This window comes from Pleurodeles waltl, chromosome 2_2 (genome assembly GCF_031143425.1).
Source record: "Pleurodeles waltl isolate 20211129_DDA chromosome 2_2, aPleWal1.hap1.20221129, whole genome shotgun sequence".
NCBI classification, from domain to species: domain Eukaryota; kingdom Metazoa; phylum Chordata; class Amphibia; order Caudata; family Salamandridae; genus Pleurodeles; species Pleurodeles waltl.
Window position 1 is genome coordinate 473,924,903 of NC_090439.1, and position 24,241 is coordinate 473,949,143.

Below are 24,241 nucleotides of genomic sequence, written 5' to 3' on the forward strand. Positions count from 1 at the left end.
CTGAACCGGTGTAGGCTGGCTTATGCAAGGAGGGCACCATCTGTGCCCTTCAAAGCATTTCCAGAGGCCAGGAGAGGCTACTCCTCTCTGGCCCATAACACCTATTTCCAAAGGGAGAGAGTGTAACACCCTCTCTCAGAGGAAATCCTTTGTTCTGCCTTCCTGGGACTGGGCTGCCCAGGCCCCAGGGGGGCAGAAACCTGTCTGAGAGTTGGCAGCAGCGGTAGCTGCAGAGAAAACCCAAGAGAGTTAGTTTGGCAGTACCCGGGCTCTGTGCTGGAGCCCCGGGGATGCATGGAATTGTCCCCCCAATACCAAAATGGTATTGGGGTGACAATTCCATGATCCTAGGCATGTTACATGGCCATGTTCAGAGTTACCATGGTGAGGCTACATATAGGCCATGACCTATATGTAGTGCACACGTGTAATGGTGTCCCCGCACTCACAACGCCGGGGGAAATTGCCCTGAACAATGTGGGGGAACCTTGGCTAGTGCCAGGGTGACCTCACAGTAAGTAACTTTACACCTAACCTTCACTAAGTGAGGGTTAGACATATAGGTAACTTATAAGTTACTTAAGTGCAGTGTAAAATGGCTGTGAAATAACGTGCACGTTATTTCACTCAGGCTGCAGTGGCAGTCCAGTGTAAGAATTGTCTGAGCTCCCTAAGGGTGGCAAAAGAAATGCTGCAGCACATAGAGATCCCCTGGAACCCCAATACACTAGGTCCCATATACTAGGGAATTAGAAGGGTGTTCCAATGTGCCAATCAGAATTGGTAAAAATTAGTCACTAGCCTGCAGTGACAATGTTAAAAGCAGAGAGAGCATAAACACTGAGGTTCTGGCCCTGGCCACTCAGAGCCCTCCAGAGCGCCCCCACACCTTGCAAAGCAAGATGGCTGAAGTCTGGGACATACTGGAGGAGCTCTGGGCACCACCCCTGGGGTGGTGATGGACAGCGGAGTGGTCACTCCCCTTTCCTTTGTCCAGTTTCCAGCCAGAGCAGGGAAGAAAGGGTCCCTGAACAGGTGTAGACTGGTTTATGCAAGGAGGGCACCATCTGTGCCCTTCAAAGCATTTCCAGAGGCTGGGGGAGGCTACCCCTCCCCAGCCTGTAACACCTATTTCCAAAGGGAGAGGGTGTAACACCCTCCTCCCAGAGGAAATGCTTTGTTCTGCCTTCCTGGGACTGGGCTGGCCAGACCCCAGGAGGGCAGAACCCTGTATGTGAGGTGGCAGCAGCTGTAGCTGCAGTGCAAGCCTCAGAGAGCTGGTTTGGCAGTACTGGGGGTCCAGGGTGAAGCCACAGGATGCATGGAATTGGCTTCCCAATACCATATTTGGAATGTGGGGACAATTCCATGATCTTAGACATGTTACATGGCCATATTCGGAGTAAAATTTTGTGAAGCTACATATAGGTATCACCGCTCTCACAAAGTCTGGGAAAATGGCCCTGAACTATGTGAGGACACCTTTGCTAGTCTAAGGGTGCCCCTCACACTTAGTAACTTTGCACCTAACCTTCAGCAAATGAAGGTTAGACATATAAGTGAATTATAGGTAACTTAAGTGCAGTGAAAATGGCTGTGAAATAGTGTGTGCACTATTTCACGCAGGCTGCAGTGGAAGTCCTGTGGAAGGGTTTGTCTGACCTCCCTCTGGGTGGCAAAAGAAATGCTGCAGCCCATATGGATCTCCTGTTACCCCAATGCCCTGGGTACCTAGGTACCATATACTAGGGACTTAAAAGGGGGGCAGTCTGCTAATTGAAATTGGTAAATGAAGTCACTGGCCTACAGTGACAAATTTAAAAGCAGAGAAAGCATGAACACTGAGGTTCTGGTTAGCAGAGCCTCAGTGACACAGTTAGGCACTACACAGGCATACACATTAGGCAACAAACTATGAGCACTGGGGTATTGACCAGCAGGATCCCAGTCAGACAGGCAAAACACACTGACATATAGGTTTTCATCTATGAGCACTGGTGACCTGGCTAGCAGGGTCCCAGTGACACAGTAACAACACACTGACACTATAGAAAGTTGGCTCTGTATATACTATTTCAAAGTAAGAAATAGTGTGCACAGAGTCCAAGGGATCCCCTTAGAGGTAAGATAGTGGCAAAATTAGATAATTCTAATGATCTATTTTGCGGTAGTGTGGTCGAGCAGTAGGCTTATCAGAGGGTAGTGTTAAGAATTTGATGTACACACAGGCAATAAATGAGGAACAAACACTAAAAGACTTACTCCAGGCCAATAGGTTTTTGTATTGAAAAATATATTTTCTTAGTTTATTTTAAGAACCACAGGTTCAAGATTTACAGTAAACACTTTAAATGTAAGGTACTTCACTTAGATAGTTTAGGAACTTTGAATAAAAGCAATATCATATACAGTCTTTGCAAAATGGCAATAAGCTATTTCAAAGTGGACACAGTGCAAAAATCAACAGTTCCTGGGGGAGGTAAGTAAAGGTTAGATTAGGAGGTAAGTAGAACACTTACAAGTCTCAGTTCTGGGGCATAGACAGCCCACCGTTGGGGGTTCAAGGCAACCCCAAAGTTACCACACCAGCAGCTCAGGGCCTGTCAGGTGCAGAGGTCAAAGAGGTGCCCAAAACACATAGGCGCCTATGGAGAAGAGGGGTGCTCAGGTTCCAGTCTGCCAGCAGGTAAGTACCTGCGTCCTCGGGGGGCAGACCAGGATTTTTTTGTAGAATATTGGGGGGGTGAGGGGGGGGGGGGGGGGGACGACCCACAGGTAGGCACACAAAACACACCCTCAGCGGCACAGGGGCGGCTGGGTGCAGTGTGCAAAGCAGGCATCGGGTTTCAGGTAGGAAACAATGGAGGGACCCGGGGGTCACTCTAACGGTGACGGCAGGCACAGGGGGGGCTTCTCGGGACAGCCACCACCTGGGCAAGGCAGAGGGTCGCCTGAGGGTCACTCATGCGCGGAGGTTCGGTTCCTTCAGGTCCTTGAGCTGCAGGTGCAGAGTTGGTTCCAGGCGTCTGGTCCCTTGTTACAGGCAGTCGCGGACAGGGGGAGCCCTTGGATTCTCTCCGTAGGCGTCGCTGTGTGGGCTCAGGGGGGTTGTCTCTGGTTACTGACGGGCTCGCAGTCACCGGGGAGTCCTCCCTGTGGTGTTTGTTCTCTGGATCTCGAGCCGGGGGGATCGGGTGCAGTGTGTGAAGTCTCACGCTTCCAGCGGGAAACGTGCAGTTGCTTCTTTGTTGCAAAGAAGTAGCTGGTTTTGAACAGGGCTGCTGTTCACTGGAGTTTCTTGGTCCTTTAGTCCAGGGCAGTCCTCTGAGGCTTCAGAGGTCGCTGGTCCCTGCAGAATGCGTCGCTGGTGCAGGTTTTCTAAGTTGGAGACAGGCCGGTAGGGCTGAGGCCAAAGCAGTTGTCATCTTCCTCCTTCTCTGCAGGCTTGTATGTCAGCAGTCCTTCTTGTTTCTTCATGGTGCAGGAATCTGATTTCCTGGGATCTGGGGAGCCCCTAAATACTGAATTTAGGGGTGTGTTTAGGTCTGGGAGGGCAGTAGCCAATGGCTACTGTCCTTGAGGGTGGCTACACCCTCCTTGTTGTGCCTCCTCCCTGTGGGGAGGGGGCACATCCCTAATCCTATTGGGGGAATCCTCCAAACTCAACATGGAGGATTTCTAAAGGCAGGGGTCACCTCAGCTCATGACACCTTGGGGGCTGTCCTGACTGGTGGGTGACTCCTCCTTGTTTTTCTCATTAACTGCTCAAGCCTTGCCGCCAAAAGTGGGGGCAGTGGCCGGAGGGGTGGGCATCTCCACTAGCTGGGATGCCCTGGGGCGCTGTAACAAAAGGGGTGAGCCTTTAAGGGCTCACCACCAGGTGTTATAGTTCCTTCAGGGGGGAGGTGTGAAGCACCTCCACCCAGTGCAGGCTTTGTTCCTGGCCACAGAGTGACAAAGGCACTCTTCCCATGTGGCCAGCAACATGTCTGGTGTGTGGCAGGCTGGCAGAATCTAGTCAGCCTACACTAGAAGTTGGATTGGTATTCAGGAGGCATCTGTAAGATGCTCTCTAGGTGTATGTTACAATAAATTGCACACTGGCATCAGTGTGCATTTATTGTGCTAAGAAGTTTCATACCAAACTTACCAGTTTTCACTGTAGCCATTATGGAACTGTGGAGTTCGTGTTTGACAAACTCCCAGACCATATACTCTTATGGCTACCCTGCACTTACAATGTCTAAGGTTTTGCTTAGACACTTTAGGGGCATAGTGCTCATACACATATGCCCTCACCTGTGGTATAGTGCACCCTGCTTTAGGGCTGTAAGACCTGCTAGAGGGGTGACTTACCTATGCCACAGGCAGCGTGAGGTTGGCATGGCACTCTGAGGGGAGTGCCATGTCGACAGTCATTTTCTCCCCACCAGCACACACAAGCTGTGAGGCAGTGTGCATGTGCTGAGTGAGGGGTCCCTAGGGTGGCATAAGACATGCTGCAGCCCTTAGAGACCTTCCCTGGCATCAGGGCCCTTGGTACCAGGGGTACCAGTTACAAGGGACTTACCTGAGTGCCAGGGTTGTGCCAATTGTGGAGACAAAGGTACAGTTTAAGGAAAGAACACTGGTGATGGGGCCTGGTTAGCAGGGTCCCAGCACACTTTCAAATCATAACTTAGCATCAGCAAAGGCTAAAAGTTAGGTGGCAACCATGCCAAGGAGGCATTTCCTTACAGACACGCACTGACAAACAGGCCAAAAGTGGGAGTAACCATGCAAGAAAGAAGCTACTTTCCTACAAGGTGGGAGATGACTTTCTGGGGCGACTCCGCCTTCAACAACCAGTCATCGAGGAAGAGGAAGACTGAGACCCCTAACCTGCGCAGATGAGCTGCAACCACCGCCATCACTTTCGTGAACACCCGAGGGGCGCTGGTAAGGCCGAAGGGAAGCACGGTAAACTGAAAGTGCTCGTGACCTACCACGAATCGTAGGTAACGTCTGTGGGCAGGCAGGATGGGGATGTGGAAATAAGCGTCCTGCAAGTCCAACGCTACCATCCAGTCTCCTGGGTCCAAGGCAGACAGAACCTGAGCCAGGGTGAGCATTTTGAATTTCTCCTTCTTGAGGAAGTAGTGTAGGTCTCGAAGGTCTAGGATAGGAAGTAAGCCCTTCTCCTGTTTTGGCATCAAAAAGTAGCAGAAATAACAAACACAACCTACTTCTGACACAGGGACCCTTTCTATAGCTCCCTAGGCCGAGAGAGCTGTGACGTCCTGGCGGAGAAGCGCCAAATGATCCTCTGGAAGGTGACTGAAGGATGGTGGCATGGTTGGTGGAGCAGATTTCGAAAGGGAGAGAGTAGCCCTTTCGAACGATCTGCAAAACCCACCTGTCTGTGGTGAAATTTTTCCAGTGGGGCAGGTGATGGCGAATCCAGCCACCAACTGGACGGAGTAAGGGGACAGACTAGGAGGGTTTGGAGGCTGAAGCGGGGGCAGGGGTGGACTGGGCAGACCACTGGTTCTCGTCCCCGACCACGCATATGGTGAACAGCATGCGTGGCACGGTGGCTGGGTGTAGGACGCGACAGGGAGCCCCTTTCCTTGGCCATGAAAGCAGCGAAAAGCGGACTGTGGAGGGCAAGGGGCAGAGAAAAGACGAGGGACCAAGCCGTAGCCCCGAAATCCTTGAATCTCTCCAAGGCCGAGTCCGCTTTGTCTCCGAAGAAATGGGAGCCATCAAAGGGCATGTCCATGAGTGACTGATGGACATCCCCCAAAAATCCATAAGTGCGTAACCAGGCGTTGCGTCGTAAGGCCACCGTCTTAGCAACCGATCTGCCCGGAGAGTCGGTCATCTCCAGCCCACACCGGATTAGGAACTTTGCCGCAATCTCTCCCATCGTTCACAGGTTGGGAGACAATAGGACGGGCCTCCTCCGGTATCTGCAGCAGGACGTGTGCAACCGTATCCCACAAAGAATGTGTATAGCGGCCCAAAATGCATGCGGTGTTCACAGACCACAGCGCGAGACTGGAGGAGGAAAACAACTTCTTGCCAAACTGTTCCAGACTTTTTAATTCCTAATCCGAAGGTGCAAAAGGGAATGCGCTTGAAGAAGAGAAAGCCTGGATAACAAGACTTTCAGGCGTGGGGTGTTGGGACAGGAATTTAGGGTCGTTCGGAGCGGGCCGATGGTGGCATGCGATAGTCCTATTCACAGGAGCCCCTGTGTTGGGTTTGGACCATGTACACAAAAGGACATCGGTGAGGACTTCATTAATTGGCAAAAGGGGTTCTGAAGTAGAAACCCCAGGCTGAAGCACCTCCGTCAGGAGATTAGACCTGACCTCAACAGTTGGAAGCTCGAGATCAGGGACCTCAGCTGCCCTACTGACCACCATACCATAAGTTGCTCCCTCCGCCGTAGCCACGGTAGGAGGAGACAGCATGCCAGCATCAGGAGAAGTATCCAGACCACTGGCTTTGCCCAATTCCTGAGCCCAGTCCTTACCAGGGTCATCCTAGTATTCATAAGGGTCCAGGGACCCCTCCAATTCCTCCCCATATTTTTACCTGTAGGAAAATGACTCCCTGTTGCAGTTACCCCCCACTTTTTGCCTGATATTGAGGCTGACTTGACTGAGAAGTGTGCCGGTACCCTGCTAACCAGGCCCCAGCACCAGTGTTCTTTCACTTAAAAATTTACTATTGTTCCACAATTGGCACATCCCTGCACACAGGTAAGTCCCTTGTAACTGGTACCCCTGGTACCAAGGGCCCTGATGCAGGGAAGGTCTCTTAGGGCTGCAGCATGTCTTATGCCACCCTAGGGACCCCTCACTCAGCACAGACACACTGCTTGCCAGCTTGTGTGTATTGGTGGGGAGAAAATGACTAAGTTGACATGGCGCTTCTCTCAGAAGTCCCTTGTAAAAGGTACTAGTGGTACCAAGGGCCCAGTGACCAAGAAGGTCCCCCTAAGGGCTGCAGCATGTGTTGTGCCACCCTAAAGGACCCCTCACCTAACACATGCACACTGCCATTGCAGATTGTGTATGTCGGTGGGGAGAAAGTGACAAAGTAGACATAGCATCCCCCTCAGGATGCCATGCCCACAAAATACTGCCTGTGGCATAGTTAAGTTGCCCCTCTAGCAGGCCTTACAACCATAAGGCAGGGTGCACTATACTACAGGTGAGGGCATAGCTGCATGAGCAATATGCCCCTACAGTGTCTAAGTCTATTCTTAGACATTGTAAGTACAGTGTGGCCATATTAAGTATATGGTCTGGGAGTTTGTCAAAAACGAACTCCACAGCTCCATAATGGCTACACTGAATACTGGGAAGTTTGGTATCAAACTTCTCAGAATAAGACACCCACACTGATGCCAGTGTTGGATTTACTAAAAATGCACACAGAGGGCATCTTAGAGATGCCCCCTATATTTTATACAATCCTCTAGTGTAGGACTGAATGGTCTGTGCAAGCCTGCTACTAGCAGATGAGTTTCTGACACCCTGGGGTGAAAGCCTTTGTGCTCTCTGAGGCCAGAAACAAAGCCTGCACAGGTAGCGGTGCTTCACACCTCCCCCCTTGCAGGAACTTTAACACCGAACGGTGAGCCTCAAATTCTCAGGCTTCGTGTTACAATGCCCCAGGGCACTCCAGCTAGTGGAGATAACAAGCCCCCAGACAAAGCCCCACTTTTGGCGGCAAGTCGAGAAAGATAATTAGGAAAAACAAGGAGGAGTCACCTCATCAGCCAGGACCACCCCTAAGGTGTCCAGAGCTGAAGAGACCCCCTACTTGTGGAATCCTCCATCTTGGTTAGGAGGACAGGGACCAATAGGGATACGAATGTGCTCCCCTCCCCAAAGGGAGTGGGCACAGGAAGGGTATATCCACCCTCAGCGGCAGTAGCCATTGGCTACTGCCCTCTGACCCTTAAAAACGCCCCTAAAGCTTGTATTTAAGGGCTTCCTGAACCAAGCTAGTCAGATTCCTGACGCCCTCACAAGAAGAAGAAGGACTGCTTAGCGGAAACCCCAGCAGAGAAGCAAACAAGAGAACAACTGACTTGGCCCCAGCCCTACCGGCCAGTCTTGTGTGTCAAAGAATCTTCAGAAGAAAAGCGACAGGTCCAGCAGGTCCAGCGACCTCTGAAAAACCTCCAGAGGACTGCCTGCATCACAGAGGATCAAGAACTCCTGTGGACAAGCGGCCCTGTCCAAAGAAGAACAGAAAAAGAAACCTCTTCTGAAGGACTCCCACCTCACTCCAGAAGCGTGAGTCCTAACCACTCTGCACCCGACGAACGTGGCCTGAGTCCAGGTGGCCGAACTGACCAGAGAGGACCCCCAGGTGACGGGGACCAAGTGCCCACCCTGGGTTGACCTCTCCACCCCTCCACAACGAAGCCTGCAGAGGGAATCCCGAGGACCCTCCTGACAGCGACTGACCTGGACGAAGATAACTGACGCCAAAGGACCCACTGCACCCGCAGGCCTTGGAGAAATCTCCATCCGGTGCAGCAACAATCTACAGGCGTCCCTCTTCCCTGTTTGCACCCTGCCGCCCCAGTGCCGCTGAGGGTGTGGGATTGGTGCCCACTTGAGGCCCCCTCCGGTGCTCCTCTAATCCCCACCCTGGTATGCCCTCCGAGCCGTGGGTACTTATCTGCAGGCAGACCGAATTCCGAGTATCCCCTGTCTCCATAAGAGCCCACGTTAAAATTACTCAACTTTGACCTCTGCACCCGGACGGCCTTGTGTGTTGCTGGTGGTAGGTATTTCGGGTTGACTTGAACCCACAACGGTGGACTACCTATAACCTGGAGACTGGAACTGTAAGTTGTGTACTTAACTCTAAAACTGTACTTTATTTTCTTCCCCCAGGAACTGTTCTGAAAATGCACTGTGCCCACTTTTAAAATAGATAATCTCTGTTTTCTTTAAAATGTTTACTTGACTAAAGTGAAACAAAGTTACATTGATGTCTATGCTAGGTACTTACCTGCAACAGTATTTACTTCTGAACTGAGTCTTGTGGTTCTAGTAATAAAGTAACAAAAATATATTTTTCTATATAAAATTCTATTGGTCTGGAGTTAAATCATTGAGTGTGTGTTTCTTCTATTGCTTGTGTGTGTGTGTGTGTGTGTACAACAAATGCTTAATACTACCCTCTGATAAGCCTAACTGCTCGACCACACTACCACAAATGTAGCATTAATATTATCTATTATTGCCTCTGTCAAGCCTCTTGGGGAACCCCTGGACTCTGTGCACGCTACATCTCATTTTGATATAGTATATACAGAGCCAGCTTCCTACACACTGCCTTCCCTTTTTCACACCTGAAAACCCCATAAAGAGCTGATTGTCCTCATGGTGATCTTTGGTATGATAGATGCAGAATCTCAGTGCTCTCTTGGGGGTATAAGCGATGGAGTCTATTTTCTCAGGGGGTGAGGTGGAGCATAGGCTGCTGGCAGGACAATGGTTTGACAGTCATGGAAACTCACTTGTCATGCCGAGGTGATGGTAACGAGGAAAACCATCTTAATGGTAAGGAGTAGTAAAGGTCAGCTGTGAAGTGGCTAGAAAAGAGTGCACACTGGGGCAGGAGTTTTATCAGCGGCATACCGGAGTCCCGAGTTTCACTCGAGGAATAACAAGTCTTTGAGCAAAAGAGGCCTTGGAAACTCTGACATGCAGAAGTGCGGACACTGCACATTCTAAGCAGAGGCTAACAGACTGAGCCTGGTTTTCCTCAATCACGGAAGACACCTTGCAACATCTCCAGGTCTATCTGCAATTTGTGATCCACTGGGCATTGACGTCTGAGCTTGTCCTTCCTGGCATTCAATGATCCTGCCACCAGGAAAATTCTTTGGTAGTTCAGCCATTTCCAGAGGTGCAAGTCCTTCTTGGTAATACCATATGGTAGTTGTGTTGTTTTTGAGCAACTGTACCAGCCTGCCTTTGATGAACGGCAGGAAGGCTTTTAACACCAAGTGAATGTTTTTTAGTTCTAGAAGGCTGATGAGTAGCTGGGACTCCTCCAGAGACCTCTAATCTCTGGTTCTCCCAGATGGTCACCCCAACCCAGAAGTGATTAATCAGTCACCACTGTTTGCTCGAGGTGGGGAATGTACAGGGGTCTGCCGCTGACTGAATCACAGTTCAGCAACATACAGGTTCTTTGCAGTCTCCTAGAAATTGGATTGTGGTTGGAAGGGTCCCCTTGGTGTTGGGCCCACTGGGACTTCAGATTCCATTGTAGAGCCAACATATGCCACATGACATGCTAGCCCAGCAGTAATGTCAGTGGGCGAGCAGGACAGGAATATGAAATTAGACGTCCTATAGCTCCGACGCCACCATCCAGTCTCCAGGGCTGGGCCACGGTGAGCATCCTCTTGAAAATCCAATTGGCCAAAATGGCTTGCACTTCCTGTCACATAATGGATAGATGGTAGCCTGCCAGTTGTTATAGGGATAGTGGAAGGTACAGCACATAAGAACAGAAACGTAGATCAACTCTCTGAAGGACTCACTTGTCTTAAGAGATCATCTGCCAATCTAAAGAATCGCTGGGTCCTGCCTCCCACGGGGTGCCTGTGTTCTTTCAAGACTGGGTGGCATGCTGACCTTGGTCACGTTGGCGGTGGGCACCTCAGCCACTAAACTGCTATGCCTTGTGTGCGGGATGGACCGGCCTACAGTAAAGACTGCCTCGTCCAAAGCAGTGAAAGGAGCACTGGAACTGGTATGGTTGGAGAAGAGGGGCAGAGAGGACCAGCCAGCCAGATGTAGCCCTGTTCTCTTTAATTCACTCGATAGCAAAATCAGCCTTGCCCTAATAAAGACGCATCCTGTCAAAGGGCATGTTTATCAGGGAGGACTGCGAGTCCCCCAGAGAACCCAGATAATCACAGTCACACATGGCGGTGAATTGCATCACTGGTGCCAATGGATCGCCTGATGTAATCTGTGGTGTCCAAGCCCCAGCGAATCATGAACTTGGCCGGATGACAATCATCCTAAATTGATTGAGCCAGGATAGGGTGAGGATCGTCAGAAACACCAGGGAGGACTTGTGCCACTAAATCCCAAAGGGCTTGGGGGTAGCATCCGAAAAGGCAGCTGATTGACAGATCAGAGGGTCAGGCTGGTGGCTGAAAAGACCCACCCCACCTTTAATGAATATTTCCACTTGCTTTGAATCCCTGTCAGCGGGAGAGGTAGGGCACAAGTTAAGATTAGACTGACTCATAGAGCTTTGTACCACAAGGGTGTTCGAAAAAGGGTGCTGGAAAAATAAAGCAGGGTTTGACCCAGCCTCTAATTAAAGACTCGGTTAGCGCCTCATTGAATGTGAGGAGAGACTCAGCAGACATCTGTCCTGTTTGCAGGACCTCATTAAGAACATTAGTTCTTACTTTCATGGCAGAGAGCTGGAGGTCATGAACTTCAACAGTCCTACGCATAACCATAGCATAAAAGGCTGATCCCTTTGTGACTAGTACTTGGGGAGAACAAAGAGCAATCTCCGGAGAGGTCTTGAGACCACTAGTCTCTTTCAAGGCCTCATACCAGTTATCACTGAAAGGTTGAGCAAACTCCTCATGTTGGTCACAGTCACTATTAGAATTAGTGCCAAGGAAAGAATGCACAGTGTGCTGCCTCCCTTGAGGGGCTGGTAAATCCAATGAAGGAAGAGATGCCTAAGGCAGAATCGGGCATGACTTTGGTCGAAGTCAGATCGACACTAACTCGACATCGGAAAGAAGACCCTTGTCCTCCTCTGCCGTCAGAGTCAGCATTGACGTTGAAGCACTGGGGACTGACACAGTTCTCGGGCTGAAAGAGGGGTTGAGAGTGGAGCCTGTGGCAAATTGATCCTTGAGGGTCCAACTGGCGCAGCGAGTAAATCTATCGGGTACTCAAGATGGAGGGCCTCTTCACTCCTTGCGGTCTGAAGGTGCCCCCGAGGGAGTACATAGATTTCCAAGGAGCAAGGCTGCTAGTAAGTCTTTGATCTGAAGCGGCATGATATTCGGCACCAGGAAAGTCAGGTTGTAACGGTACGAGTGGCGGGACCAGCTAAGAAGTCGGACGACTTCAGGAATGAGATTGAGAGGAAAATGGGAGCGGCACGATAGAGTGGAGTCCCGCTTCAATTTCTTGTGTTTCTTTTAGTTTTTACATGATGAAATGGAGAATGACAAGGACCTAACTGTCGCGCAGCTCCAACAACCGGAAACAAATCTTGGATGCAGAGAGTGATTTGTAATGGCCCCGAAGAACCGAACAAGAATCGTTTTGTGCTTCGGGATGTGAAGCTCCGCCCGACTTCTCTGATGGCCTTTGGTTAGATGCATAGTCGATGCAGGCCTTGGAGTCGTAGCTCGACTCCAGGCAACACAAGCACACCTAGGGGGATCCATCACTGACATTTATTTGCAAAAGTCCTTACAGAGCTTAAATCCTTCAGATTTTTGAGGTTCTATCTCTTGCACCCTGGATAATATTTTGAGGTGAAAAGTCTCAGAGAGACATGAACGGGGCTCTGGACAATGAGAAGAAAAATTGCAGACTGGAAACTTTTAGGAGGTTGCTAAGTAAGCATTCTTGCTGTGCTAAGCATGGCTAACGCTGGCTCTCAATAGCTAAAGTTGAACTTATTAAAGGACTTCATAACTGCTTACGTGGGTCACAGGTTGTGCTTATTGAAGGACATCACAACTACCTTGAAGTTGTCACAATGGCAAAACGAAAAGGGCATGTGGCCCTCTAAATGTTACAGTATCATCCTTACTAGATTTATTAGAGATCCTGGTCTCTAGTTACCATTTTCAAGGGATAAGGCTACATCTCAAGTGTAGGAAAGTACCATCTTGCCTGGCATGTTACCCCCATTTTTACTTGTATGTATGTATGTTTGTTTTTGCCTGTGTCACTGGGATCCTGCTAGCCAGGACCCCAGTGCTCATAAAGTGTGCCCTGTATGTGTTCCCTGTGTGGTGCCTAACTGTATCACTGAGGCTCTGCTAACCAGAACCTCAGTGTTTATGCTCTCTCTGCTTTCAAAATTGTAACTGCAGGCTAGTGACTAATTTTACCAATTCTGATTGGCACACTGGAACACCCTTATAATTCCCTAGTATAAGGGTATTGGGGTTCTAGGAGATCCCTATGGGCTGCAGCATTTCTTTTGCCACTCATAGGGAGCTCAGAAAATTCTTACACAGGATTGCCACTGCAGCCTGAGTCAAAAAAACGTCCACATTATTTCACAGCCATTTTACACTGCACCTAAGTAAATTATAAGTCACTTATATGTCTAACCCTCAACTTGGTGATGGTTAGGTGCAAAGTTACTTAGTTTGCGGGCACCCTGGCACTAGCCAAGGTGCCCCCACATTGTTCAGGGCAAATTCCCCGGACTTTGTGAGTGCAGGGACATTATTACATGCGTGAACTACATATAGGTCAATACCTATGTGTAGCTTCACAATAGTAACTCCGAACATGACCATGTAACATGTCTAGGATCATGGAATTGTCACCCCAATACCATTCTGGCACTGGAGGACTATTCCATGCATCCCCGGGGCTCCAGCATGGACCCCGGGTACTACCAAACTATCTCTCCGGGGTTTTCTCTGCAGCTACCGCTGCTGCCAACCTTCAGACACAATTCTGACCCCCCTGGGGCCTGGGCAGCCCAGTCCCAGGAAGGCAGAACAAAGGATTTCCTCTGAGAGAGGGTGTTACACCCTCTCCCTTTGGAAATAGGTGTTAAGGGCCTGAGAGGAGTAGCCTCTCCTGGCCTCTGGAAATGCTTTGAAGGGCACAGATGGTGCCATCCTTGCATAAGCCAGTCTACACCGGTTCAGGAATCTCCCCAGCCCTGCTCTGGCGCAAAACTGGACCACTCCCCTGACCAGCACATCCGAAGGGGAGGTGCCCAGAGCTCCTCCAGGGTGTCCCAGACCTCTGCCATCTTGAATGCAGAGGTGTGAGGGCACAATGGAGACCTCTGAGTGGCCAGTGCCAGCATGTGAAGTCAGAGACCCCTCCTGACAGGTGCTTACCTCTCTCTGTAGCCAATCCTCCTCTGAGGGCTATTCAGGGTCTCTCCTATGGGTTTCTCATCAGATAACAAATGCAAGAGCTCACCAGAGTTCCTCTGCACTTCTCTCTTCGAATTCTGCCAAGGATCGACCGCTGACTGCTCCAGGACGCCTGCAAAACCGCAACAAAGTAGCAACAAGACTACCAGCAACATTGTAGCGCCTCATTGTGCCGACTTTCTCAATTGTTTCCTGGTGGTGCATGCTCTGAGGGCTGTCTGCCTTCACCCTGCACTGGAAGCCAAGAAGAAATCTCCCGTGGGTTGACGCAATCTTCCCCCTGCCAACGCAGGCACCAAACTTCTGCATCACCGGTCCTCTGGGTCCCCTCTCAGCTCGACGAGCGTGGTCCCTGGAACACAGGAGCTGGACCGAAGTGTCCCAGACAGTCCAGTGGCCCTTCTGTCCAAATTTGGTTGAGGTAAGTCCTTGCCTTCCCACGCCAGACAGTAATCCTGTGTACTGCGTGAACTGCAGCTGCTAGATCTCCTGTGCACTTTTGCAAGACTTCCTTTGTGCACAGCACAGCCCAGGTCCCCAGCACTTCGTCCTGCATTGCCCAACTCGCTAAGTTGACCTCCGACGTCGTGGGACTCCCTTTTGTTGTGCTGAGACGACCTCCGTCCTTCTGCGGGTGCTGCCTGCTTATGCGTGGGCTCTCTGTGTTGCTGAGCACCCCCCTCAGTCTCCTCCTCCAAGGGGTGACCTCCTGGTCCTTCCTGGGCCCTGGCAGCACCCGAAACCTTCAACCGCGACTCTTGCAGCTAGCAAGGCTTGTTTGCGGTCTTTCTGCGCGGAAACAACTCTGCATCCTCCAGCACGCCATGGGACATCTTCTGACCAAAGGAGAAGTTCCTGGCACCTTCCGTTGTTGCAGAATCTTTGGCTTCTTCCACCCGGAGGCAGCCCTTTTGCACCTTCATCCGGGGTTTAGTGGGCTCTTGACACCCCCCCCCCCCCAAGACACTTGCGTGACTCTTGGACTTGGTCCCCTTCCTTTGCAGGTCCTCAGGTCCAGGAATCCGTCTTCAGTGCTTTGCAGTCAGTTGTTGTCTTTGCAGAATCCCCTATCTCGACTTCACTGTCTTTCTGGGGTAGTAGGGTAACTTTACTCCTACTTTTCAGGGTCTTGGGGTGGGGTATCTTGGACACCCTTAGTGTTTTCTTACACTCCCAGCGACCCTCTACACACTACACTAGGCCTGGGGTCCATTCGTGGTTCGCATTCCACTTTTGGAGTATATGGTTTGTGTTGCCCCTAGGCCTATTGTCTCCTATTGCATTCTATTGTGTTCTACAGTGTTTGCACTACTTTTCTAATTGTTTACTTACCTGATTTTGATTTGTGTGTATATTTTGTGTATATTACGTACCTCCCAAGGGAGTATATCCTCTGAGATACTTTTGCCATATTGTCACTAAAATAAAGTACCTTTATTTTTAGTAACTCTGAGTATTGTGTTTTCTTATGATATAGTACTCAGTGATATAAGTGGTATGGTAAGAGCTTTGCATGTCTCCTAGTTCAGCCTAAGATGCTCTGCTATAGCTACCTCCATCAGCCTAAGCTGCTAGAACACTTCTAATCTACTAATAAGGGATAACTGGATCTGGCACAAGGTGTAAGTACCATAAGGTACCCAATCTAAGCCAGGCCAGCCTCCTACATCAAGTAATTTAAATAAATGTAATTGCCAAATTAGGTGACAGGATTCAGGAGGCATTCTTACTGGTGCTAATCCTGTTAAATTACTATTGCACATTGAGTCAGTTAGGATGCAATGAATTGGATGTTAATCAGTAGGGCTGCTAAGTCAGCCCTACCTGACAATGAATCACCCCACTCAATGATACAGCTTCACCGGTGTCAGATCAGAAGCCACGCAATGGGAATTTACATGCTGAGGAAGATGAGAACATTCCCTGCTAGGCTCCAATGTTCTACATAATTCTAACTTGCCAGAGATCAAGACACAGGTGCTCCATCAGATGTTTCTGAATCTAGGGCACACGTTTTTCTGAGGTAGGTTCCACAATACCCACAATAAACATGAGGTTCCTGTGTTGACAGACTGCACCACCACTCTGATGTTGCTATAGTATTATCTTCTGGTGTATGGGGTTTTGTGTCAGGTCCATATCTGCCCAATTTATCAATTGACTCCAACCCTATCAATTGCAGGACATTCACATTTTAGTTTTCCAGTTCTTTAAAAAAAAATATGTTTGCCTCTTTGCACATTTACCAGTGTTCTCCAGGTTCACAATGGGGTATTAGCTTCAAACCTGGATGGACAGAAGTTAAGCAAGGGAATTACAATGGGGCCAGTGACTGTTTACAGTGCCAAGGCCATTCCTCAAACTCCTACTTTCCAACACTGAACTTGACCTGAGGGCCCCTATGTATCATTTGGAAAAATACTGTAAACACTTTAGGACCTGCAGTTTTTAGCTGTGGTTTCTCTGTTCCTGTATTCATTAATTTGTAGTATTTATTTCTTTATTCTACAAGATATCTTATTCTCCTGACAGGTTTTCCTTCATGCCTGGTCTCTCCTGGAAGCTTTACATCCCTGGAAACAAGCAAGTCACCAAGTTCGATAAGAGCAGAGCCACAGCAGGCAGTGTTTGCCTCATCAAGGTCTAAGTGATCTGCTATTATAGGATGGCTAGCCTAATGCCCTGCATAGCTGCAAATATGTTCCTCATAGAGAAAGTGTACTCTTCTATAGTTAACAGAAATTATAACAGTTGCTAAGTATCTGAATATTTGCTATGAATACCCACAGTCATCCAGGTCGTTAAAATGGGTTGTGACAGAATGTTATGATTTCGAAAAGCTACGCTGAAACCTAATCTAAAATGTGCTACTTTTCCTTAGAACACAGTCAGAGTACAGGCAGAGCACTGTGAGGAGGCCACAACCCCTTCCTGCTATCTTGTGTCTTTTACTACAAAAGTGATCATGCCTTTAATTTAACAGTGTCCAGAATTTATAAAATTAACTGCCACAAACATGGATTAAAAAATGATTATCCAACTAACAATCCTCTGCTATAACGTTTACCAACTTTAAAGTTGATGCATGATAAAAATTCTGAAGTACCTTCATGTTGCTTTCTTTAATGAGGTTTACTTTAATGTTAGACTCTGGAGACAGATTTCCCCACTCGTCACAAAGTTGAACTATAAGAGGTTTTGGAAGTTCCTTTCCATTTATCACAGTAACAGCCTGAAAATAAATGACAAAAAGTTATGAAGCACCTGCATGCAGATGAAAAATAAATACAGGGACATTGACAATGAGTTATTAGAACAAGTCAGTTAACTTTGGTAACAAATTATCTGGTACAGACATATTCCAGTTGCAGATTCCTTACCTTAGAATTTCCCACAGGTGTCAGACTGGAACCGGAGATTTTTCTTTGAGCAGTACCCTTGCGCCCCGTCAGGTGGCGTGTATTGTTGGTGTCGTAGTCGCTTTGATGACATCACAGTCGTATACAGGTGCCTCCCGACGTGCTGAGGTCAGGTTCTTTTCATGATTTTCCACGCCAGTAGCGCAGAGCCATGAGGGACACAGAGAGTGGTGTGCCAGAAGTAGGGCACTGACAAGGGAATCCTATTTCTAGAGATCAGTTCGCAGAGCGGGGAGGATGCGTGTGTCAGTAAGGAATCTGCAACTAGAATATGTCTCCACCAGATAATTTGTTACCAAAGTTAAGTAACTTGTTAATCTGATAGAGACTTCTATTTGCAGATTCCTCACCTTAGAATAGATACCCAAGCCCTACCATTCCTGGAGGTGGGCTGCGAACCAAGATCAGACTAGGAAGTCCTGCAGGACCAAATGGCCGAAGTAGCTGTCCCTGTGGACCTAACTGTCCAGGCAGTAGTGTTTCATGAATGTGTGCAGGGACGCCCACGTTGTTGCCTAGCAGATGCCCAGGACTGGAACTCTGCATGTTAACGCTGTCGTTGCAGCAGTTGCTTTGGTGGAACGAGCACCCAAACCCTCAGGGCTTGCTTCTTAGCCAAAGCGTACGACATCTTGATGGAGAGAACAACCCACCAAGAGATGGTATGCTTTTGCACCACCCGTCCCTTCTATGCACCCACATAACCTATAAAGAGTTGATCCTCTACCTGGAAATCTTTTGTACGACTGAGGTAGAACGCCAACGCCCTTTTTGGATCCAGACGGTGGAGTCTCTCCTCCTCATAAGGATATGGGGGTGAGTAAAAAGTAAACAAGGTAATTATTTGGCCTACATGAAAGGGCGTGACCACTTTGGGAAGAAAAGAGACCCTAATACGAAGCACCACTTTATCAGGATGGACAAAGACAAAGGGTGGCTTTGAAGAAAGTGCCTGCAGCTCACTCAGTCTACGGACAGAGGTGATTGGCAATAAGAAAGGCTGTTTTCAAGGTGAGAAGCCACAGAGGACAGTTATGGAAGGGCTCAAGGGAAGCACACATAAGATAAGTGAGAACCAAGTTCAGGTCCCACTGGGGCACAATGAAAAGGGTACGTGAAAACAGGTGGTTAAGTCCCTGAAGAAACCTCCCAAAATGGAAATTTGAACAAGGAGGGTTGATCTGGCAGTCTGAGGAAGGCAGACATAGCAGACAGGTAACCTTAAAGGGTGCCCCAAGCAGAGTCCCGCTGGGCAAGAGAGGATAAACAGAACCTCAGACAGAGGTGCAGAAAGGGGATCAACAGACTTGTTGGTACACCATGCCACAAATTTGTTCCGACAGGTGTATACCGTTTGGGTGGAGGGACGCTGGCTGCCAACATAACATTGTAGACTTTAGGCGAAAGGTTGAAAGCTGTCAATTGCTGCCGCTCAAACCCCACGCAAGGAGGAGGAGACTGGACAGGTTTGGGTGGAGTACCGTCCCCTGCTGAGACAGAAAATCTTCCTCAGTGGCAGCCTGATCAAAGGATCGATGGCCATGCTCAGAAGCTCGGGATACCATAGTCTTTGTGCCTAGTCTGGAGCCACAAGGATTACTTGTGCCCGGTCGCTCTTAATCTTCTTGAGACACTAGGCAGAAGTGGTATTGGCAGAAAGGTGTAAAGGAGGGACTGAGTTCCATTTGAGATGAAAAGCATTGCCGAGTGACTGCCGCCTTGGAAATTCCAGTGCACATAACAGCTGACACTGTGTTCTCTGCGGAGGTGTACATTTCTAACCAAGGCTCTCATTGCTGAAAGAGACCTTGCGCCACCTCTGGATGGAGACACCATTCAAGATCAACTGTGCATCGATGGCTGAGCCCATCGGCTCTGGCGTTCAGAAAGCCTGCCAGATGATGAACCACCGGGGATATGCCCCGACAAGAGGAGCTCAGACTCTTGGCGAAGGGCCCATGACCCCACTCTGCCCTGCTTGTTGCAGTACCACATGGCGGTGGTGTTGTCCATGAACACCTGCACCACTTTCCCTTTGAGAGAGGGAAGGAATGCTTTCAATGTAAGCCTGACCACTCAGAGCTCAAGAAGACTAATGTGGAGTCTGGACTCCGCTGGAGACCAGAGTGCTTTGATCTCCGCCTCCCCCATGCCGCCGCCCTGTCCCAGTAGTGACACATTTGTCACTACTCTAAGATCTGGTTGGGGAAGGGAGAGGGATCTGCTGTTGACCCAATCTCGATTCAAAGGCCACCACCATAGATCTTGTGCAGTGTCGGAAAATGGCTCTCTGCTGCAGTTACCCCCCACATTTTGCCTGATATTGATGCTGACTTGACAGTGTGTGCTGGGGCCCTGCTAACCAGGCCCCAGCACCATTGTTCTTTCACAAAAAATGTACCATTGTTTCCACAATTGGCATACCCCTGGCACACAGATAAGTCCCTTGTAAAAGGTACCAGTGGTACCAAGGGCCCTGTGATATGGGAAGGTCCCTAACGAGTGCACCATGTGTTGTGCCACCCGAAGGGACCCCCCATCTAACACATGCACACTGCTGTAGCAGATTGCGTGTGTTGGTAGGGAGAAAACGGCAAAGTCGACATGGCATCCCCCTCAGGATCCATGCACACAAAATACTGCCTGTGGCATGGGTAAGTCACCCCTCTAGCAGGCCTTAAAGCCCTAAGGCAGGGTGCACTATACCACAGGCGAGGGCATAGCTGCATGAGCAATATGCCCCTAACAGTGTCTAAGTCCATTCTTAGACATTGTAAGTACAGTGTGGACATATTAAGTATATGATCTGGGAGTTTGTCAAAACAAACTCCACAGTTCCATAATGGCTACACTGAATACTGGGAAGTCTGGTATCAAACTTCTCAGAATAATAAACCCACACTGATGCCAGTGCTAGATGTATTTAAAAAATGCACACAGAGGGCATCTCAGGTATTTTACCCAATCCTTCAGTGCAGGACTGACTGGTCTGTGCCAGCCTGCCACTGAGACAAGTTTTTGACCCCATGAGGTGAGAGCCTTTGTGCTCTCTGAGGCCAGAAACAAATCCTGCACTGGGTGGAGGTGCTTCACACACCCCCCTTTGCAGGAACTGTAACACCTAGCAGTGAGCCTCAAAGGCTCAGGCTTCGTATTACAATGCCCCAGGGCACTCCAGCTAATGGATATGCCCGCCCCCACTTTTGGCGGCAAGTCCGGAGGAGATCATGAGAAAAACAAGGAGGAGTCACCCACCAGTCAGGACAGTTCCTAAGGTGTCCTGAGCTGAGGTGAACTCTGCCTTAAGAAATCCTCCATCTTTTTTTGGGAGGATTCCCCCAATAGGAATAGGGATAGGGATGTGCCCCCCTCCACACAGGGAGGAGGCACAAAGAGGGTGCGACCACCCTCAAGGACAGTAGCCCATTTGCTACTGCCCCCCAGACCTAAACACCGCCCTAAATTGAGTATTCAGGGGCGACCCTGAACCCAGGAAAGCAGATTCCTGCAACCTGAAGAAAGACTGCTGACCTGAATGCCCAGCAGAGACAACGGAGACAACAAATGCCTTGGCCCCAGCCCTACTGGCCTGTCTCCAGACTCAAAGAACCTGCACAGCGACGCATCCAGCGAGACCAGCGACCTCTGAGGAATCAGAGGACTGACCTGCACCTAAAGGACCAAGACCCTCCCGAAGACAGCGGCTCTGTTCAGAAACAACAGCAAAGAACTTTAAAGAGACCCCAACTTACCACCAGAAGCGTGAGTCTTCCCACCCTGCACCAGACGCCCCCGGCTCGAGTTCAGGACAACCAACACTGCAGAGAGGACCCCCAGGCGACTCCAACGATGTGGACACCACCCTGTGTCGACCTCCCTGCACCCCCACAGCGACACCTTCAGAGAGGATCCAGAACCTCCTCCTGACCGCGCCTGCCTGGTAACAAAGGAACCCTACGCCTGGACCCAGTACTGCACCCGCAACCCCCAGGACAGAGAGGAACCACCGACCAGTGCATGAGTGACCAGCAGGCAGCCCTCATCCTAGCCCAGTCGATGCCTGGCCCAAGAAGACCCCGTGTGCGCTGCCTGCATCGCCAGAGTGACCCCCCGGGTCCCTCCATTGTTTTCAACGACAAACCCGACACCTACTTTGCACACTGCACCCGGCCTCCCCTGTGCTGCTGAGGGTGTGTTTTGTGTGCGTCCCCCCAGTGCTCTACAAACCCCCCCCTGGTCTGCTCCCTGAGGACGCAGGTACTTACCTGCTAGCAGACTGGAACCGGAGCACCCCTGTTCTCCACAGGCGCCTCTGCTGTTTGGGCCCTCCTTTTACCTCTGCACCTGACTGGCCCTGTGTTGCTAGAGCAGTGGCTTTGGGGTTGCCTTTAACCCCAACGGTGGGCTGCCTCTGCCTAGGAGACTGAACTTGTAAGTGCTTTACTTACCTGAGAAAGTAACCAATACTTACCTCCCCCATGAACTGTTGATTTTTGCACTGTGTCCACTTTGAAAATAGCTTATTGCTATTTTTGCCAAAACTGTGTATACTACTGTTTTAATTCAAAGTTCCATACTTACCTAGCCCAGGGGCTCTCTGAAGGTTCACTGGCACCGAAATCCAACATTTTCATGACTTCGGCTTCTATGCTTACTCTGATATGGTGAGACTGTCTGTAAATTTTGTTTTTGACAGGCAGGCTGTCAGCAATGTCCACATTATGGGTACACCAGTTTGTGTATCCCAGGGGTCAGTGTAAATAGCTCAGCATACTGGTTGAGAACTTCCCTGCAATCAGTCTGCTGTTGTCATGAGTGGGTGCAACAAGACCACTCCATCTACAGAACCATCTTGGGGATTGCTGGAGAGGAGATCAGGGAGAGGTTCACTCTCATCTGTAACCAGGAGCATGGTCACATAAGCACTGTTATAAAAGGGTTTTAGGTGGTTGACATGTATGATTTTTTTGGGGTTCTTGCAACTGCCTAGGTCCAGTAGATAAGTGACCTCCCCTTTTCTTTCAAGAACGGGATAGGGCCCAGACAGACCATTTGTCCTGGAGGGCCCTCTGAGTAACAGACCACAACACCCAAACTTTCTGCTCTGGTTGGAAATCCACCATAGCAGCTTTTTGGTCATACCAAAGCTTTTGAAGCTCTTGGCTAGACTGAAGATTTTTGCTGGCTTTCTCCATATATTCAGCCATTCTGGAACATAGGCAAAATACATAGTCCACAATATCTTTTTTGGGCTCTCCCAGCCTTCACTTACAAGACGCAGTGGTCCCCTAACAGGGTGCCCAAACAAAAGTTCAACAGAGGAAAAACCTACGCCCTTTTGTGCCACTTCCCTGTAGGCAAACAGCAGGCAAGGAAGTAGGACATCCCATCTCCTTCTGAGTTTTTCAGGGAGTCCTCCAATTATGGCATTTAGGGTCTGGTTGATCCTTTTTACCAGCCCATTAGTTTGCGGATGGTATAGGGTAGTGAATGTATAAGTCACTCCACATTCCTGTCACATGTGTTTTAATTATGCAGACATGAAGTTTGACCCCCTGTATGATACTACCTCCGTAGGGAACCCAACCCTGGTAAAGATACCCAGGAGGGCCGTTGCCACTGCAGGTGCAGTGATTGTCCTAAGGGGGATAGCATTGGGATACTTAGTGGCATGATCCACTAACACTAAGATATATCTATGTCCTGATGCTGCTGGAGGGTCAAGGAGGTCTCTGGCCTCAGTGAACAGGAGCCCCTCCTCCCAGTAGAATCTGTGGGTACCACTGACATTTCCTAGCTCCTCCTGAGCAGCTTGCTGTCTCAGGCCTTCAAGAGTGGCACACTCCCTTTGCCCCTGGCACAAATCTTTCCTAGAGGGTAACCCTGGGGCCAAAAGCTCTGTGTGGTAAGGCGGAAGCTCTTCATGCTCAGCTCCCTCTAAGGTTGGGTGACTCCTCCTCCTGAGAAGAGGGGTCATGTCTTGGGATCTGTTTTGAAGATGGTCCCCCAGGCTTCTTGCCTTTTCTCTTGGGAGGCTGGTCCACTATTTCAGGATCCAGCTCTCCTTTTTCTCTCTGAAGTGTGCTGTGTGCCCGAGTCTTGACACAAGCCCACTCATGGATCCCAAGCACTGCTGCATGGGTCTTTAGCTCTACCTCAGCCCAGGGGGAATGCTCCAGGTCATTAACAAGTAGGCACTCTACAGGAATGGATGAGGACACAACCACTTCTTTTTGCCATGCTACTCCTCCCCATTCAAAGTTTACCACAGCCATGGGGTGGAACTTGGTCTCATTGTCCGCATTGGTGACAGGATAAGACCTCCCTACCAGGAACTGATTTGAGGGACCCAGGTGCTGAGATACCATGGTAATACTAGCCCCTGTAACCCTGAAGGCTTCTGTTTTCTCCCCATTATTCACAGGATGCTGCCTGTATTTTTTCATGTTATTTGGTCAGACAGCACAGGATAAACCTACCCCACCCTCAGTGACTAACGTTGCCTATGTGGGGACACTGACATGGTCAGGCCACACCTCTGACCCCATCTTGATATTGGCAACTGCATTTACTGCAGGCTGGCTGGAGGCATTCTTCTTGTTTTTACAGCAAGAGTCTACAGTTTGCTGCCCTTTGCTTCTACAACTGGCACCAAGCCTTGTTGGGGTCA

At 49.6% G+C, this 24,241-nt stretch overlaps 1 protein-coding gene across 3 annotated transcripts in view; it reads right to left on the reverse strand.

The window, feature by feature from the left end:
• The window catches only part of SMCHD1 (structural maintenance of chromosomes flexible hinge domain containing 1), a 2,128,336-nt gene that overhangs the window by 765,271 nt on the left and 1,338,824 nt on the right, over nt 1–24,241 (reverse strand). For all 3 annotated transcript variants that reach the window (XM_069219969.1, XM_069219967.1, XM_069219968.1), the window contains one exon: nt 17,259–17,384. In XM_069219969.1, coding sequence (XP_069076070.1) covers nt 17,259–17,384 — 126 coding nt within the window. The remainder of the gene's footprint in view (nt 1–17,258; nt 17,385–24,241) is intronic.